Source organism: Eurytemora carolleeae, unplaced genomic scaffold (assembly GCF_000591075.1).
Source record: "Eurytemora carolleeae unplaced genomic scaffold, Eaff_2.0 scaffold908, whole genome shotgun sequence".
Lineage (NCBI taxonomy): Eukaryota > Metazoa > Arthropoda > Copepoda > Calanoida > Temoridae > Eurytemora > Eurytemora carolleeae.
Genome location: NW_019396796.1, coordinates 112,303 through 129,706, shown reverse-complemented (window position 1 = coordinate 129,706; position 17,404 = coordinate 112,303). Strand labels below are relative to the sequence as shown.

The 17,404-nt window shown below is 31.8% G+C and overlaps 1 protein-coding gene across 5 annotated transcripts in view; it reads right to left on the bottom strand.

Moving 5' to 3' along the window:
* LOC111708784 (substance-P receptor) overlaps nt 1-17,404 on the bottom strand; it is a 40,269-nt gene that overhangs the window by 14,061 nt on the left and 8,804 nt on the right. For all 5 annotated transcript variants that reach the window (XM_023482258.1, XM_023482260.1, XM_023482262.1 and 2 more), the window contains exons 3-8: nt 12,939-13,026; nt 12,512-12,630; nt 10,110-10,163; nt 8,718-8,798; nt 3,929-4,046; nt 2,098-2,188 (exon numbers count right to left, since the gene is read on the bottom strand). In XM_023482258.1, the coding sequence (XP_023338026.1) occupies nt 2,098-2,188; nt 3,929-4,046; nt 8,718-8,798; nt 10,110-10,163; nt 12,512-12,630; nt 12,939-13,026 (551 nt within the window). The remainder of the gene's footprint in view (nt 1-2,097; nt 2,189-3,928; nt 4,047-8,717; nt 8,799-10,109; nt 10,164-12,511; nt 12,631-12,938; nt 13,027-17,404) is intronic.

Below are 17,404 nucleotides of genomic sequence, written 5' to 3'. Positions count from 1 at the left end.
ATCATTGATCTATCCTAGTATTTTTTCATATATCCTTGTATCATTGATCTATCCTAGTATTTTTTCATATATCCTTGTATCATTGATCTATCCTAGTATTTTTTATGTACCCTTGTATTCTATATATATAGTTTTCTTTATCTATCCTAGTATCCTTGATCTATCCTTGTACCTTAGATATATAGTATTCTTGATCTATCATATTATCCTAGATATATAGTATTCTTGATCAATCCAAGTATGCTTTATCTATCCTAGTATGCTTGATCTATCCTAGTATTCTTGATCTATCATAGTAATCTTGATCTATCATATTGTCCTTGATCTATAGTATTCTTAATCTACCCTAGTATTCTTGATCTATCATATTATCCTGGATATATAGTATTCTTGATCAATCCTAGTATGCTTGATCTATTCTAGTATCCTTAATCTATACTAGCATTCTTAATCTATCCTGTATCCATGATCTATCATATAGTATTCTTAATCTATCCTAGTGTTCATGATCTATCTTAGTATTCTTGATCTATCCTAACCAAGGATTACAATATCCAAGTATCCTTGATCTATCCTAACCATGGATTACTATATCCTAGTATCCGTAATTTATCCTAGTATCTCAGTATCCTTGATCTATCCTAGTATCGATCTATACTAGTATCCTTGATCTATCCTAGTATCCTTTATCTATCCTAGTATCCATCTATCCTAGTATCCATCTATCCTAGTATCCTTGATCTATCCTAGTATCTTAGTATCCTTGATCTATCCTAGTATCCATCTATCCTAGTATCCTTGATCTATCCTAGTATCCATCTATCCTAGTATCCATCTATCCTAGTATTCTTGATCTATTCTAACCAAGGATTAGTATATCCTAGTATCAACCTAGAGTCCTCATCTCATTCTTTTGTTATATTTCTAATTATTTATATCTGGTCTGAGGACTGATACGATGCAAGGAATAGGAATTACAGTTGATTGAGATAAAGCTTGCCAAATCTTATTTCTGGAGCTGGTATGTGTCTGCTGGCACTCTGTTTTCTATTCAATCAGATTCTTTCAGACAAGTACCAAACCAAATATGAATTCAAAGAGACCCAACCCTGCGTATTCCAATCCGATTTTAATTAAGTTTAATTAGATCTTCTTCCTTTAAATAAGTCTTTTAATGGCTTTTAAAATGATTTGAAAAAAGAGAGCAACAAGTTTACAATTGCAGGGAATCATGAACATAAAAAAACAGACAGTAAAAATTCAGTATATAGTCGGCTCTGTCGTGCTTTTTGGGTAACCCTGTACTAAACACTGTCTAATTCGATTGAAAAGTAATTGATACGAATTCCTATCCAACCAAACCGAACCGATTAACCTTACAAACTTATCCGATCCATTCCAACTCAACCTTAAATCATAAATTCTGGCCCCAGCTGTCAGAAATATAAAACAGAAAACAAATCAAAACTTTTGATATTTCATGTATTACGTTCCTTAAAGTTTTAAATAGAATTGCGCATATTTTCAATATTTGAATTTAATTTCACAATTTCTTAAATTAAAATCCGGTTTTCTAGTTCTAGTCTTCCTTAGCATACAGGGAACATGGATCTGTTTATTGTTAATCTCTTCGAATTACACCTCTGGAATGTAGATACATATTTGATGCTACATCATGCGAACTACAGACCTAGAACCACATTTTTAAGCTGTCAGTGGAGCTGTCTTTCCAGGTTACATTTGTTGCACGAAACGTACTGGGCCGACTTTACTCTTTGTATAGTCCAGATTAGACAGTACGATTAAATGCATACACAGTAAATGTTGTACTGGCTCGGAACTTTATAAATGGGGTGTTCTCATCTGCAATTTTATTTATAATGACAATTAATCCTGATGCTTTCTATTACTATTTTGGATACAATTTGTAATAAGAAGAAATTTGGGTTGGAATAAGAAACCTATTAGATGTGACAGAAACATAACCCGGCGAGATGTCTGGGCATTCTAGAAAATGTTTAAGTAAAAAAAATACAACGTCGCGAAATAAAATTAAAAATGAAAGATATGGGAAAAAGCTGAAATGATAAAAAGAACCTGGTTGCGTTCTGCAGAACAGTTTAATCAGAATCATAGTGTAGGATACACTCATAACCAGTACTGGGACCAGGTACATCACTATTGTTACCTAGATAATATATATATATATATACTCACAACCAGTGCAGGGACCAGGTACATCACTATAGTTACCTAGATAATATATATATATACACATAACCAGTACAGGGACCAGGTACATCACTATAGTTCCCTAGATAATATATATATATACACATAACCAGTACAGGGACCAGGAACATCACTATAGTTACCTAGATAATATATGTATATACACATAACCAGTACAGGGACCAGGTACATCACTATAGTTACCTAGATAATATATATATATATATATATACTCACAACCAGTGCAGGGACCAGGTACATCACTATAGTTCCCTAGATAATATATATATATATACTCATAACCAATACAGGGACCAGGTACATCACTATTGTTACCTAGATAATATATATATATATATACTCATAACCAATACAGGGACCAGGTACATCACTATAGTTACCTAGATTATAAATATTTTATTTATATATATATATCTTAAGTTTCCATGGATCTTGGAATTGCTCTTCTTCGCTATAAATTTAGCTCTAAAGTTTCATTCACAGCAACTTTTTTAGTAAAAAAAGCAAAATAAAATTTAGCAGGTTTTGAAAAAGCAAAAATTTGTTGTGGCAAATTTTGACTTTTGACCGGCCATAAACATTCCTTGATGGGGTTAAGTAAATTATAGCCTCAAGATGATTCCGCCTTTTTGACGTTTTGTCAAACTTTACCCCGTGAATGAACTTTACACATTATTACATATAATAACTGTAAATCGATATTGATATTTTTTATATGCTATTAGGCTTTCAGGGCCGGGTCTTTGAGGCCATTTTTTCTTAGAAATTGAAATCTCAAAAAAAATTAAATTACATTTTTTACGAGCAAAATTTTTTATGTGAAAACATGAATAAAAGTAGTTGGGAAAACTAAACTAAACCAACTTTAAAAGTTTACTTTCTCAAACTTTTTAATAATATTTCCAGCTTCTTGTCTGAAGAACAAAACTGAATATAAGATTGAATGACGAACAATGACATTTTCGTTTTGGACAATAAACAACTTGGCCGGATACAGAAAATAAAATAGGATTTAAAGAAGCAAAAATGAAAATGTTCAACACTTTTGACATCTTTCTTTATTGCCCTGATAAAGAAATTTAGTCTTTGTCAAAAGCTCAAATTTTCGAATCCCTTTATCTTGAGTCTTGGCCAAACTTATTTCATCTAACAGAATATAGGTTTACAACATTAAGTTGCAAAGAGATAAGGCTTAGCAAATTAGAGTGTGTAACTTAGACTCAATTCCTTTATGAAAATCTTTGAAAGACTAATCTTATTTTCTCCAGAGTTGAGTTAAAAAGCGGGTTTAATATTGTATTTGGGGGATTTTCATGGCAGGAATAGGCGCATTCCGGGTTTTTATAAAAAAAGAGACTCAACATTGAGCCTTATTCTCCTCTAGAACTAACCAAAGTCGGTTTTATTTTCATTGGGCCGAACTCCTTAAGTCGAGCTTGGGTCGAAGATTGGTTCTTAAAGTCGGGTTTAAGGAATTACGGCTCAAGCCGAAGTTTTTAAATCGCGGGCTCTGGTATTTAAAAGAATTTATGTTTTAAGATCTTTCCCCTCGGAAGTCATGTAAATATTGTTTTTACTCAAAATACTTTTTATGTCGAGAAATAAAGATTCACGGTCTGATTCACTTTTATAATTAATTTTCATGTAAAATATTTTGAAAAAAAATTAAACTTACGATAGAATAGAATATTTTCTTTGCCGTGTTTGTGATGATTTGTTTGTTTGTTATTGGATCGCAGTACACTGTAGTAGGGAACACCTCGTGACATGAGACCTCAGTAAAATCCTCCCATCTAAACACAGTACAGTGCAGTACAGTACAGGACAGAACAATATTGTTAACAGCAGTACAGTAGAGAGCTGAACAGTACAGTAAAAAATGCAGTTCGTAACAATTGAATGAAGAAAATGAAGTAAATGATAGAACAACACCGTGTAAAAAGCCGTACAATATCGTAGAAAGCAATACAATACAGTAAAAACAGTACAATAAAGTAAAGTGGAGTACTTTACAGTAAAAAAAACATTAGAATACAGTAGAAGGCAGTACTTCACAGAAACATGCAGTAGAATACAGTAAAGGACAGTACATTACAGAAACATGCAGTAGAATACAGTAGAGGGCAGTACATTACAGAAACATGCAGTAGAACACAGTAGAGGACAGTACATTACAGAAACAGGCAGTAGAATACAGTAGAGGGCAGTACTTCACAGAANAACAATTGAATGAAGAAAATGAAGTAAATGATAGAACAACACCGTGTAAAAAGCCGTACAATATCGTAGAAAGCAATACAATACAGTAAAAACAGTACAATAAAGTAGAAGGTAGTATACATTACAGTAAATAAAACACATTACAATACAGTAGAGGGCAGTACTTCACAGAAACAAGCAGTAGAATACAGTTAAGAACAGTACAATACGCTCGAGGGCGTACAATAAAGTAAAAGATAGTACATTATAGTAAAAAACAGTGCAATACAATATAGGGCAGTAAAGAACAGTAAAGTATACTAAAAGACAGAAAAATTCAGCAAAGTCCTGGGTGGACAAGAGGTTTAGAACGTATCTGATCATTATCTAAATTGAATACTTTAAATCTAAGTTCTTAAAACTAAAATGTTTTTTTTGGGAAATGTAATTAGGAAAAGGTAATTTGGGGTAATCTTTCATGGAAAACTTTTGATTTATATCATCAAGAGAAGTGACACCAACATCAGTTTGAAAAAAAAAACACAACTAAGGTTTCAAGATGTTTTTACTTGGTTGGTTTATACTTTTCTCCTTCTTCCAATTATCTGAGAAGAGGTTTTGATTAAATCTAGGTTTAGATTAATCTTCAAAAACAAGTCTAGGCTGTCTTATATTAAATCATTTAAATGTCTGCTGAGTTGTGCAAAACTTCCAACTTCTCAACTCCACTTTCAAATGAATGAAATGTATCCACGCTGTAAAAAGTGAACGCTTACGTTTTCAATTTGAAAACTGTGACAGGTTTAAGAAACTACAGATATAACTCTAGGTTTAAGAAACTAAAGATATAACTCTAGTTTTAAGAAACTAAAGATATAACTCTAGGTTTAGGAAACTACAGATATAACTCTAGGTTTAAAAGACTACAGATATATATCTAGGTTTAAGAAACTACAGATATAACTCTAGGTTTCAGAAACTAAAGATATAACTCTAGGTTTAATAAATTACAGATATAACTCTAGGTTTAGGAAACTACAGATATAACTCTAGGTTTAAGAAACTACAGATATAACTCTAGGTTTAGGAAACTACAGATATATATCTAGGTTTAGGAAACTACAGATATATTTCTAGGTTTAGGAAACTACAGATGTAACTCTAGGTTCAAGAAACTACAGATATAACTCTAGGTTTAGGAAACTACAGATAAATATCTAGGTTTAGGAAACTACAGATATATATCTAGGTTTAGGAAACTACAGATATATATCAAGGTTTAGGAAACTACAGATATATATCTAGGTTTAGGAAACTACAGATATAACTCTAGGTTTAAGAAACTTCAGATCTATATCTAGGTTTAGGAAACTACAGATAAACTAGATCTTTATCTAGGTTTAGGAATCTACAGATATATATCAAGGTTTAGGAAACTTCAGATATATATCTAGGTTTAGGAAACTACAGATATAAATCTAGGTTTAAGAAACTACAGATCTATATCTAGTTTTAGGAAACTACAGATAAACTAGATCTATATCTAGGTTTAGGAATCTACAGATATATGTCAAGGTTTAGGAAACTACAGATATATATCTAGGTTTAGGAAACTACAGATACAACTCTAGGTTTAAGAAATAACAGATATAACTCTAGGTTTAGGAAACTACAGATATAACTCTAGGTTTAGGAAACTACAGATATATATCTAGGTTTAGGAAACTACAGATATATATCTAGGTTTAGGAAACTACAGATATATATCAAGGTTTAGGAAACTACAGATAAACTAGATCTGTATCTAGGTTTAGGAAACTACAAATAAACTAGATCTGTATCTAGTTTTAGGAAACTACAGATAAACTAGATATGTATCTAGGTTTAGGAAACTGCAGATAAACTAGATCTTTATTTAGGTTTAGGAAACTACAGATATATATCTAGGTTAGGAAACTACAGATATATATCTAGGTTTAGGAAACTACAGATATATATCTAGGTTAGGAAACTAGAGATAAACTAGATCTGTATCTAGGTTTATAAAACAAGAGATAAACAATTTGCAAAAGTATTAGGAATCCTTTTCTGTTTTTCTTTATAATCTATTTAATTTCTTAACTTTATCGAGGTCGAGCAATGTTTTTTATTCCAGATCCTTTCTCTTTTAACGTTTTCTCCCATTCACATTTTTTACACCAATAAATGATTTTGTATTTCCTATGACAAATCTTTTCTCCTTTCGAGTAACTTTATGCTTGCTGATTGGTATGGGTAGCCATTTTTCTCTAAATGTTATCAAGGCTGGTTCTATTAATTTTCTGAAAAGATTTATTACCTCTTTCCTATTAAGAAAAATTTTTATCAGTTCATAATGTTGTAGACCATAAATCCAATTTGAAACCTTTCTCCAAGAGATGTCGTCTTTTCAAAAAAAATCCCCACTTCATCCGAGAGAAACCCAAACCAAATACCTCCGACAACAGGTACAAGAATCATTGAAAAGTGAAAACGTTTAAATACAGTAAATGCTTGAAATCTGTGATTAACTCTGCAATTATCAACAATTTTGTTTAACCAACCGGGTATTTATTTTCAGTAGGCATTCAACATTTTAAACCAGATCCCATCACTCCTTAATTTCCCCCACATATACTCCAATAGTAAGTTTATATAATTAAATATTAAAAACGATTTATGCCAATATTATATTTACTAAAACTGTATTTTTGTTTGTAGGTTTGAAATAAAGCTATTTTATTTGATGTTTAGTAGAGAAGATATCAACCAGATCAACTCGAGCCTTTTCTTTTCTACAAATGTACATTGATTTTACTTTNGAGTAGAGGAGATATCAACCAGATCAACTCGAGCCTTTGTATTCCACAGATGTACATTGATTTTACTTTAAAATAACTTTGCATCTACTAGCATCTACATTTGCCAAACCCCATAACATCATAGGCATTCATTTAAATTCATTTAAAACTATTTTTCTGATTTTATTTGTATTTATTGTAAATATTTTCTATATAAATTGTAATTTATTTGTTCTCAGCATGAAAACATACCCACAAAAAAAGATGAATTTAGCTGTTCTTCATATACCTTTTGGGGCAGACAATGGCTAGTATAAAGCGAAACATAAGATAAAAAAGCATTTAGAAAAAAATATAATTTTATAATGTGTTTTATGATAATGCATTATATTTAATGTTTGTTGTAATATTTAAATTAAACTGTATAAATAATGTAATTTTGCATAAAGTATTTTTCTATCAAATACTCTAGGATAAAATCTGCATTATTGTTCTAATCTACTTTTATCTTCAAAGCTATCTATATTTGTATACTTTGCAGGTTTAAGGGAGTGTTCAGAGTTTCTCAAAGAAGGTTAAAAGAAACAAAAATAAAATTTGTCTAAGCACGACATTAGTTATGCAACATAAAAATATATTACTAATATTAAATGAATTCTAAGATAAACGTATATTCATTACATGGCTACTATTGGTTTTTGGCATTGGTTTAAAAAAGGTTTATACAATGCCTTATATGCCTTAGCTAAATGGTAATTAGTACCTAATTATTACCTAAACCCTTATTGTCTGGCATTGCAAAATTCAGATTATTTTTGGGGCTTTGTGAATGAACTATAAGACTGCTGAAGACTGCTGTTTTGCATTTGCGCCATAAAACAAATCACATTAACAACTGTCAAAATTTTAAAATGCATTTGCAAATTTTTGTATTATCATTTAATTTTTTTTGTCTCGTCCGGAAAGATTTAAAAACGCCGTTTTTATAAAGACTCTGTTATACTGCTCCTCTCATCTCAACTCTACCTCTCCCTGTAGCTCAACTATCCCTCCCTGCCGGTCAACTACTCTCCCTGCTGCTCGACTACCCCTCCCTGCAGCCCAACTACCCCTCCCTGCAGCTCAACTACCCCTCCCTGCAGCTCAACTACCCCTCCCTGCAGCCCAACTACCCCTCCCTGCAGCTCAACTACCCCTTCCTGCAGCTCAACTACACCTCCCTGCATCCCAACTACCCCTCCCTGCAGCTCAACTACCCCTCCCTGCAACTCAATTACCCCTACCTAAAGCTCGACTACCCCTCCATGCAGCTCTACTACCACTCCCTGCAGCTCAACTACCCCTACCTAAAGCTCGGCTACCCCTCCATGCAGCTCAACTACCTCTCCTTTTAAACTCCCTTTAAAGTAGAATCTAATCCCTGAGTTTTCAAATCCTGGTTCTCACCTGAACACTGTAACTCTTCTGTAGAGAAGGAAAGGAGATGCTACTGTTAGAGCAGAGATCCAAACCATTACAATCAAGTACCTAGAGAAAAATACTTCAGAGATGATTTTTAATTCTGCTCGACCTTATTCCTTTTATTCTAACGTTTGCCACACCTGTGGCCGAATTTGAAGAATTTGAGCGGCGGTTTAAATCTAAGCCGCGGCTTAAATATGGTTGGTTCAACTTAAAATTGTATCAAATGTTTCAAGATTTAAGCCGGCGCTTAATTTAAACCGGGTTTTGGCAGATTTAAACCGCGGCTCAAATTCTTTAAATTCCATCTCAGAAAACTTATTTTGTTTCATTTCCTAATTCTTGCATTGACATTTACTGCATTTTTCTATTTCACAGGTGTATGTAAATTGTAAATTGGAGGTACAGTCCAAACTAGAACCGCAAAGGTTGGCCCAATTCTGATGTTCAAATGTAAATCGGTTGTGTGTAATTTAATGCAGTGAAATAACTTTCAGATTGTTATATTTCTCTATATTTATTATATTCTCATCTTTGTGTGGTTAAACCTACATTCATCTAGAAATCTTCTGCTGTAATCATTGCAGCAGAAAATTAAAAATTATCCCTTTCCAACAACACATGTCTACATAGACAACTTTTTATTATTATTTCCCAATGCCAACACCACTTGGAGACAAGAGTTCCAGAGTCTCAAATTCTCCTTTTTCCCAAGATCAGTGCATACATCATCTTTCAATATAGCAAGCTGGAGAATTTGGCCACTTCGAACATTTTGTATACATAAAATTAATTTTTAGCTTTTTTTGTAAATGTTATATTGTATACTGAATAAACATGTACATACATACATATTTCGGTTTGACCAGTGCATACAGAAGTAGTAATCCGCTCCAAACTTGTTAAATCTCATATTTAAATATTTAAAATCCTGATTTCAAGATCTATACAGTCACGGATCTAGAGATTTCAGTTTCTGATCAAACCTTTAATCTTTAATTTTAGTTTCAACCTTGAAGAGATTAGATATGGCCACCTTATATAAAACTGATTCTTTACATTGTTTATATAATCCGTTGATATACAGTGGGATACCAGAATACTGTGACAGAGGAAGATGACGTTAACGCAATCTTATCTTGATGTTAATAAAGCAAATAGTTTTACCAGCAAGCGTTAAAATCAACATTTAAGTTTAAGTGAAATACATCTTTGTAAACTTCACAATTTCATGTTCATTGGACTACTTAAAATTATAACTTGAGTCTAACATCCGTCTTCTGATTTCACAAAACCATAAAAAAAACATTTTAATTAAACAAATTCTCTTAATAACATTATTTTGAATAGATTACATTAATTAGATTAATATTGTACCTTGCTTTCCTCTGTGTTACCCTGGTTTGCAGGGGGAATATAACCGCCAGGAACCTGAGCAAAATATTAGTTAATATCTCAAGGATTTTTACTTTTTAGCAGATTGATAATTTAGTCGATTTATTGATTGGTTGGTTGATTTTTAGTTTCCTGATGTACTTATAAGTTGGTTGAAATTAATTAATTGGTTGAATGTTTGACTGATTTATTGGTTGATTAATTAAATGGTTCACTTTTTTTGGTCGGTTGCGTCATTTTTTGAGTAGGTTAACTGATTGACTAGTTGAATGATTGATTGATTGATTGATATGTTGAGAAATGTATCTGTAACTGTTGCGTGTAAAATCTATGTGTGTTTGTGTGTATGCCCTAAAACAGTTCTGTTGACATTTTTCAACAATTCTGTTTGGATGATATAAAGGAGAGAGGGGGGGGGGGATTTGGAGAATGCGCCCACACGGCATCTTTACATTTCTTTACAGCACTATTTTTGGAGGGAGGTTTTCTGTGTAAAATTGATCTAGCAAATATGTTTATTTTTTATATATGGGGGGGGAGGCCCTGTTCCACCACCAGTTACCAGGATAATTTGTTCATGTATGTAGATTGTGGCTTGTAGACTGTAGATTGTAGATTGATTTACTTTAAATATAGGCTTGTTTGATTTGCCAAAGATACAGTGATATAGAGTGATAAATGATTCAACCCTGGCAACCAGTATCAAGTAGGAAACACTAAATCTTTGCATAGTAAACACAAATATTCGGCAGTAAATCCGCAAACTGAAGACTTCTACTCTGATAAAATTTGAAAATGTACATTGCACAAGACAGTTTTTTTAATATAACCATTTGTAAACAGTCTGTTGGATTTATTTTTGATATTAGCTTGATATTTCTGTTTGATCATCTCAGAAGTTTGTATTACATTTTCTCTATAAAACATAAAAATATATAATCTATTTGTATAAAATCAAGGAATTAAACGAAATATTAGAGAAAAAATTATGAAACGTCACAAAGGGATGAGGGTAGCCGACATTAATCCCTCCCTGTGCAAAATTGGTTCAACTTTAGAACATTTCACACTACAGAGTTAAGTTTCAGAGTAAAACTTTATCTTAATTTCAAAATTAAAATTTAACTTCACAGTTTATAATTTCTAAGTTTTATAGAAATCTGGCAATATTTGCATTCCAGCTGCATTTAATCTAGTTACATTATTCTAAGTACAGGATAATAACAAATCTTTCAATTATTATTTTTTCGCTATTTAAAGGGACTGTCGAAGAAATTCGAACTGACCCTAATTCACGGCGTCACATATCCGATTCACAACAGAACAGGGTTGTAATTGTAAATAAAGATTTAAAGAAAACGCAAAAAAAAGTAAAATCTAATTTTATTTTTAGATTGATTTACTTTAAATATAGGCTTGTTTGATTTGCCAAAGATACAGTGATATAGAGTGATAAATGATTCAACCCTGGCAACCAGTATCAAGTAGGAAACACTAAATCTTTGCATAGTAAACACAAATATTCGGCAGTAAATCCGCAAACTGAAGACTTCTACTCTGATAAAATTTGAAAATGTACATTGCACAAGACAGTTTTTTTAATATAACCATTTGTAAACAGTCTGTTGGATTTATTTTTGATATTAGCTTGATATTTCTGTTTGATCATCTCAGAAGTTTGTATTACATTTTCTCTATAAAACATAAAAATATATAATCTATTTGTATAAAATCAAGGAATTAAACGAAATATTAGAGAAAAAATTATGAAACGTCACAAAGGGATGAGGGTAGCCGACATTAATCCCTCCCTGTGCAAAATTGGTTCAACTTTAGAACATTTCACACTACAGAGTTAAGTTTCAGAGTAAAACTTTATCTTAATTTCAAAATTAAAATTTAACTTCACAGTTTATAATTTCTAAGTTTTATAGAAATCTGGCGATATTTGCATTCCATTTGCATCTTTTCTATTTACGTTATTCTAAGTGCAGGACATAAATATTTCAAATATTATTTTTTCGCTATTTAAAGGGACTGTCGAAGAAATTCGAACTGACCCTAATTCACGGCGTCACATATCCGATTCACAACAGAACAGGGTTGTAATTGTAAATAAAGATTTAAAGAAAACGCAAAAAAAAGTAAAATCTAATTTTATTTTGATTCTTGACTGTTGAACTGGTGTATCTTTTAATCCATATTTTTCCGCTTCTGAAAGAGATTGTCGGACGGATTTTCTAATCTTTTTAATTAAATAATGTCAAACCCCCTGAGCGGATTAACGATTATGTTTTTCTGTCATAATGAATGACATCTCTAGAATTTCTTGACCTTTAGTTCCCAATTTCGTATACAGTCACTTAATATATTAATGAGTTTACCTATCAAAGGATATAGCTGAGAGTGTAAGTACACTAGCCACTGTACAGAGTACTCTATAGAACACATCCAACTTACAGAATATAGGAGGCAGGATATACAGAGAGGAGGGAGATAGAACCTGGAACAGAACAACTAGGTAGATAGAACCTAGGTCAGGTAGATAGAACCTAGATCAGGTGGATAGAACCTAGATCAGGTGGATAGAACCTAGATCAGGTGGATAGAACCTAGATCAGGTGGATAGAACCTAGATCAGTTGAGTTGAACCTAGATTAGGTGGATAGAACCTAGAACAGGTGGATAGAACCTAGATTAGGTGGATAGAAATTAGATCAAGGGGATAGAACCTACATCAGGTAGATCCCTCTGTATCCCCTGTATTCCCTGTATCTCCCTGTACCCCCTATGTATCCCCCTATAAATAACCTGTTGTATCAATGATGTCCAGGGACACCAGGCTGAGATGAGAAGATCAGCTATGGATAGGTTCACCAGGTAGAAGTTTATTGTGGTTCTATAGATAAACTTATATTAAAAAAAAGATAAAGGAAATAAAGTCTTCGGATTCTTCCATTCTGAAAAATACTTTTTAGGCTTCAAAGTTTATCTAGTAATAAAAAACTGAAGATAATGATGCATAATAACTGGTTTTGGTTTTAACTGACATATTGTAATAGATTCTATCAGGAATAGAGAGGGAGGGAAGAGAGAGGGAGGAAAGAAAGAGGGAGGTAAGAAAGAGGGAGATTCAAAGACGATATTACCGAAAGAACACCACCCTTCCTTACGCCTAATAACTCCTGGAGAAATCCTCTCAGACTCTGTCTCAAAATTCGGCATATTGGGATAGTGTGCTGTGCGTAAGTACGGACCATTGAGGGAAGATAGACTGAGGAAAGAAAGAGGGAAGAAAGAGGGAGGGAAGAGAGAGGGAGGGAAGAGAGAGGGAGTGAAGGAAGAGGGAGGGAAGAAAGAGGGAGGGAACAGAGACGGAGGGAAGAGAGATGGAGTGAAGAAAGATGGAGGGAAAGGGAAATTTGATGTTGTTATTGCATCCAGAAAATAATTTTTTTAAATTTAGAAAACATTATTTCCAATTTAAGAAGAATTAATACTGGTCGCAAGACCACCAAGAAACAGATCAAAAACCTGATGTATTTGTTTCAAAAATATGATTTAAACCTAGTAAATTTAACAAAAAAAAAATTCATATAATGAGATAATTTATACCATTTGTATTTTCTGACAAATTTCATAAAAAAACTTTCACACAAATATAACAGTCATACATTTAATGATTAAGCTTAAATGTTGCTGAAAAATGTTAATATTTCAATCAATTCTTGCAGACTCTTGCATTAATACTTTAAAAAATGTGGTTTTTTTCAGTTTACAATGAATGCAAATAATTTAGGTTTGTTTCAAGCCCCTGCCCGCACTGCCCAATGACAACTTAGCACTAGGACTCTATAAACTCTCCATTTAATGATTTCATATTCGATTCACAAATATACCTATAACACCTTTGTCTTATGCAGAAACAATAGGGAAAGTTGTCATAGTTAAACACTTTTCACAGTAAAAGAACGATATGTTCCTCATTATTGATCAGATAAAGGTTTAGAGGGTACCATTGTAAATCGGTAACAGCCCTCTCTAAATGGATGGTCTCTCGAAATTAGAACAATAGTCCCTTTAAGAGGCGTACACTAAACAGGTCCATCAAAAAATCAAAATAAAGTTTATCTCTTGTTAACTAGTGAGTGGGGATGCATCCCTGAAATAAGATCGTGTTTAATTCCAGATTTATTGTAATCTACGTTCTTCAAATCATAACAACCAAATGTAACCTTATTCATGTTTGCTCATAAAAAAATGTCGTTAAAATGTTTTTTATAAACACCGAAACGGCCAAAGATAAAAATATGGCCTAAGAAAGTTCACAAATGACAACAGACAAATCTGTAAAAATATACAGCGTTTTTTTTGTAGTAAGTGCTAAGAAAACATGGTCACAGTTACAGTATGATTAAAAGCGAAGTGAACTGAGCTGAAAACTTGGAAACTCTTATCCCGATACCTTAATATGAATATTCTTTGTGGAAACTTTTAAATTTATATTAAATCCGCTCTTGTTGGATATTACATTTCCTACTACATGTAATAAAGATATGTTTGATTACAAATACAGATACGATGCTATATCGATTGGACTAAAATCCGATTGAACTAAAGTTGCAGCTGTTCCCAAGCCGGCTTTTAGAGCATTTAAACAAATATAAATTTAATCATGATAATATGAACTTATTAAAAAATATATTTTATCACATTTGAGGATTATAGTCCTTTTAAATGTTAGTCTTAATCGATCATTAGTCCAATTGATATTACACAACAAATGCGGGAAAATTAAAAACCGGATTTTTAAAAGTTGAAGAGCGCATCTCTAATCTCTAGAAATTAATCTAAAGACTAAATTAGTCTTTAGATTAGCAAAAAGAGAGGATCAAGCATTGATCTCGATATCCACCATTCTTATGTTTTTAGCTCTGAGCTGATTCTCTCTTTTTATTAATTTCGAGACTAACCTAATCTTGTGCTTGTATCCTGAAAAGTGTATAAAATTCAACCAATCAGAGTCGCGTATCAGAAGCCGGGAAATTTAAAATTTCGCGCGCCATTTAAGATGAATATACTAAAACGAGAGTGACTCTCTTATTTTTTAAACCGGTTTTTAAATTTTTCTGTAATACATCCAAAAAAGAGTGGATTAAACAAGAAATTAAAGTGTCCACATTGGATATTCGGATTAAGAAGTCTGGATTAAAGGTATCCCATTCTAAAGTTTTCAGCTCTGGAAGTCTAATATTTAAAAAATCTAATAATCTGAACAAACTTTATTCCCTGACCCTAGAGCTAGATATAAGCTGAAAACTAATCCTGTTTTAACTGAAAAAAAATCTTTGAACGTATATCAAGTTTAAGTCATGTGCACTTCATGCATTTATATCCATGATGATTAATCAAAATAAATATTACACATATATCATATATATTTATTCTAAACTGTATGATATTCACAAAGTTTACTTCAAAGAATATTTTTAAAAATGTTTTAGCTTAAGGAATTTCAATCTAGAATTAAGCATTCATTTTGCTCAGGAAAACTTGATTTTCTTGTAAAAGTTTTAAGAGTTTCCATATTTAGGAAAAAACTTGAAAATAAATAAATTCTTAAATCCAATTAAATAAAAAAAAACCCTGATCTTTACTTTTTGTTGCTTATTCTTATCTAAACCGTTCATATTCAAAGATTAAAAACCAAAGCGCACGAAGTTCAAATATTTCTGGTTTTCATTGATGAAAGATCAATATTTGAACAGTAATTTTCAAAATTGTTTTCAAAGTTTTTTTAAACAAAAAAAAATGGATATCTTACTCTTCTTTGATCAGATAAAGCTTTTAAGGGTATCATTGTGAATTGAATATGTCACAATGTCTCTTGAAATCAAGTAAACAGAATTAGAAAAGTAAGGTTGCACCATGACTGCCCTCCCATCCTTGTCTAGAATAAACTGTAAAATACTATGAGAGAGTGTTGGTTCTAAACTGCCTCCAGCTGTATGGAGTTCTGAAGAAATATACAACAAACTTTATTATTGATTAATATACTCAGTCTTTTATCTGTTTAAAAACTTTTTACAAATTTCCCCGTTTAAATTAAAAACTAAAACCCATTATGTTAAAAGCTTTGATTTATATTGCTGAATGTTTATTTTGTATTATAACTTATTTTTTGTCGCTCCATCAGACCAAAAAAGTAAAAAAAAAATACAAAAATCCAGTTTTAATCAGAAATAACCCGTTTTCTCCTTCTAAAAGCAGAAAAAAAAGCAATTATAAATCAAGTTTTATTTGTTACTATAAGTACAAAGAATAATATCCTTGAGAAATAAATTATTTGATTACTTTTTCAATATTCCAGCTTAAAGGGAGTGTTAGCGAAACGATAAAATGATGTGTACAGGGATCCGTTCCGAATGCCACTTTTCTAGGTTTTTTTTTAACAAAGTTAATAAACGTGAAATACCTTTTAACATAGTTCATGAACTTTAACTACTTTTTAACATAGTTCATGAACGTAAACTACTTTTTAACATAATTCATGAAAGTAAACTACTTTTTAATATAGTTCATGAACTTTAACTACTTTTTAACATAGTTCATGAACGTAAACTACTTTTTAACATAGTTCATGAACGTAAACTACTTTTTACCATAGTTCATGAACTTAAACTACTTTTTAACATAGTTATTGAACTTAAACTACTTTTTAAAATAGTTCATGAACTTAAACTACTTTTTAACATAGTTCTTGAACTTAAACTACTTTTTAACATAGTTCATGAACTTAAACTACTTTTTACCATAGTTCATGAACTTAAACTACTTTTTAACATAATTCTTGAACTTAAACAACTTTTTACCATGGTTCATGAATGTAAAATACTTTTTAACATAGTTCATGAACTTAAACTACTTTTTACCATAGTTCAGGAATGTAAACTACTTTTCATTATTTTAATGTATAAGCTTACTTAGTGACGTATAGACAGAGTTACCTACAAAGAATAAGACATAATAGACGACTGAACGGAAATTCTTCGATTATTTTATGACTTCTTTTTTGTCTTGAGTTTTCATTCAATAATTCAGATCCCTCCCCCCCCCTTTCATCAGTGACTGACAGAAATAGCCTCCTTGCGGAGTCATCCTCCTTTATTTTTGGTGAACAGTCTTTTAAAGATAAATGATTTTGTGACAAAATTGGGTTAAAATAGGAAACTGGATCGGGTTAAAAGCAGGAAAGAGAACTGATGACATATATGAGA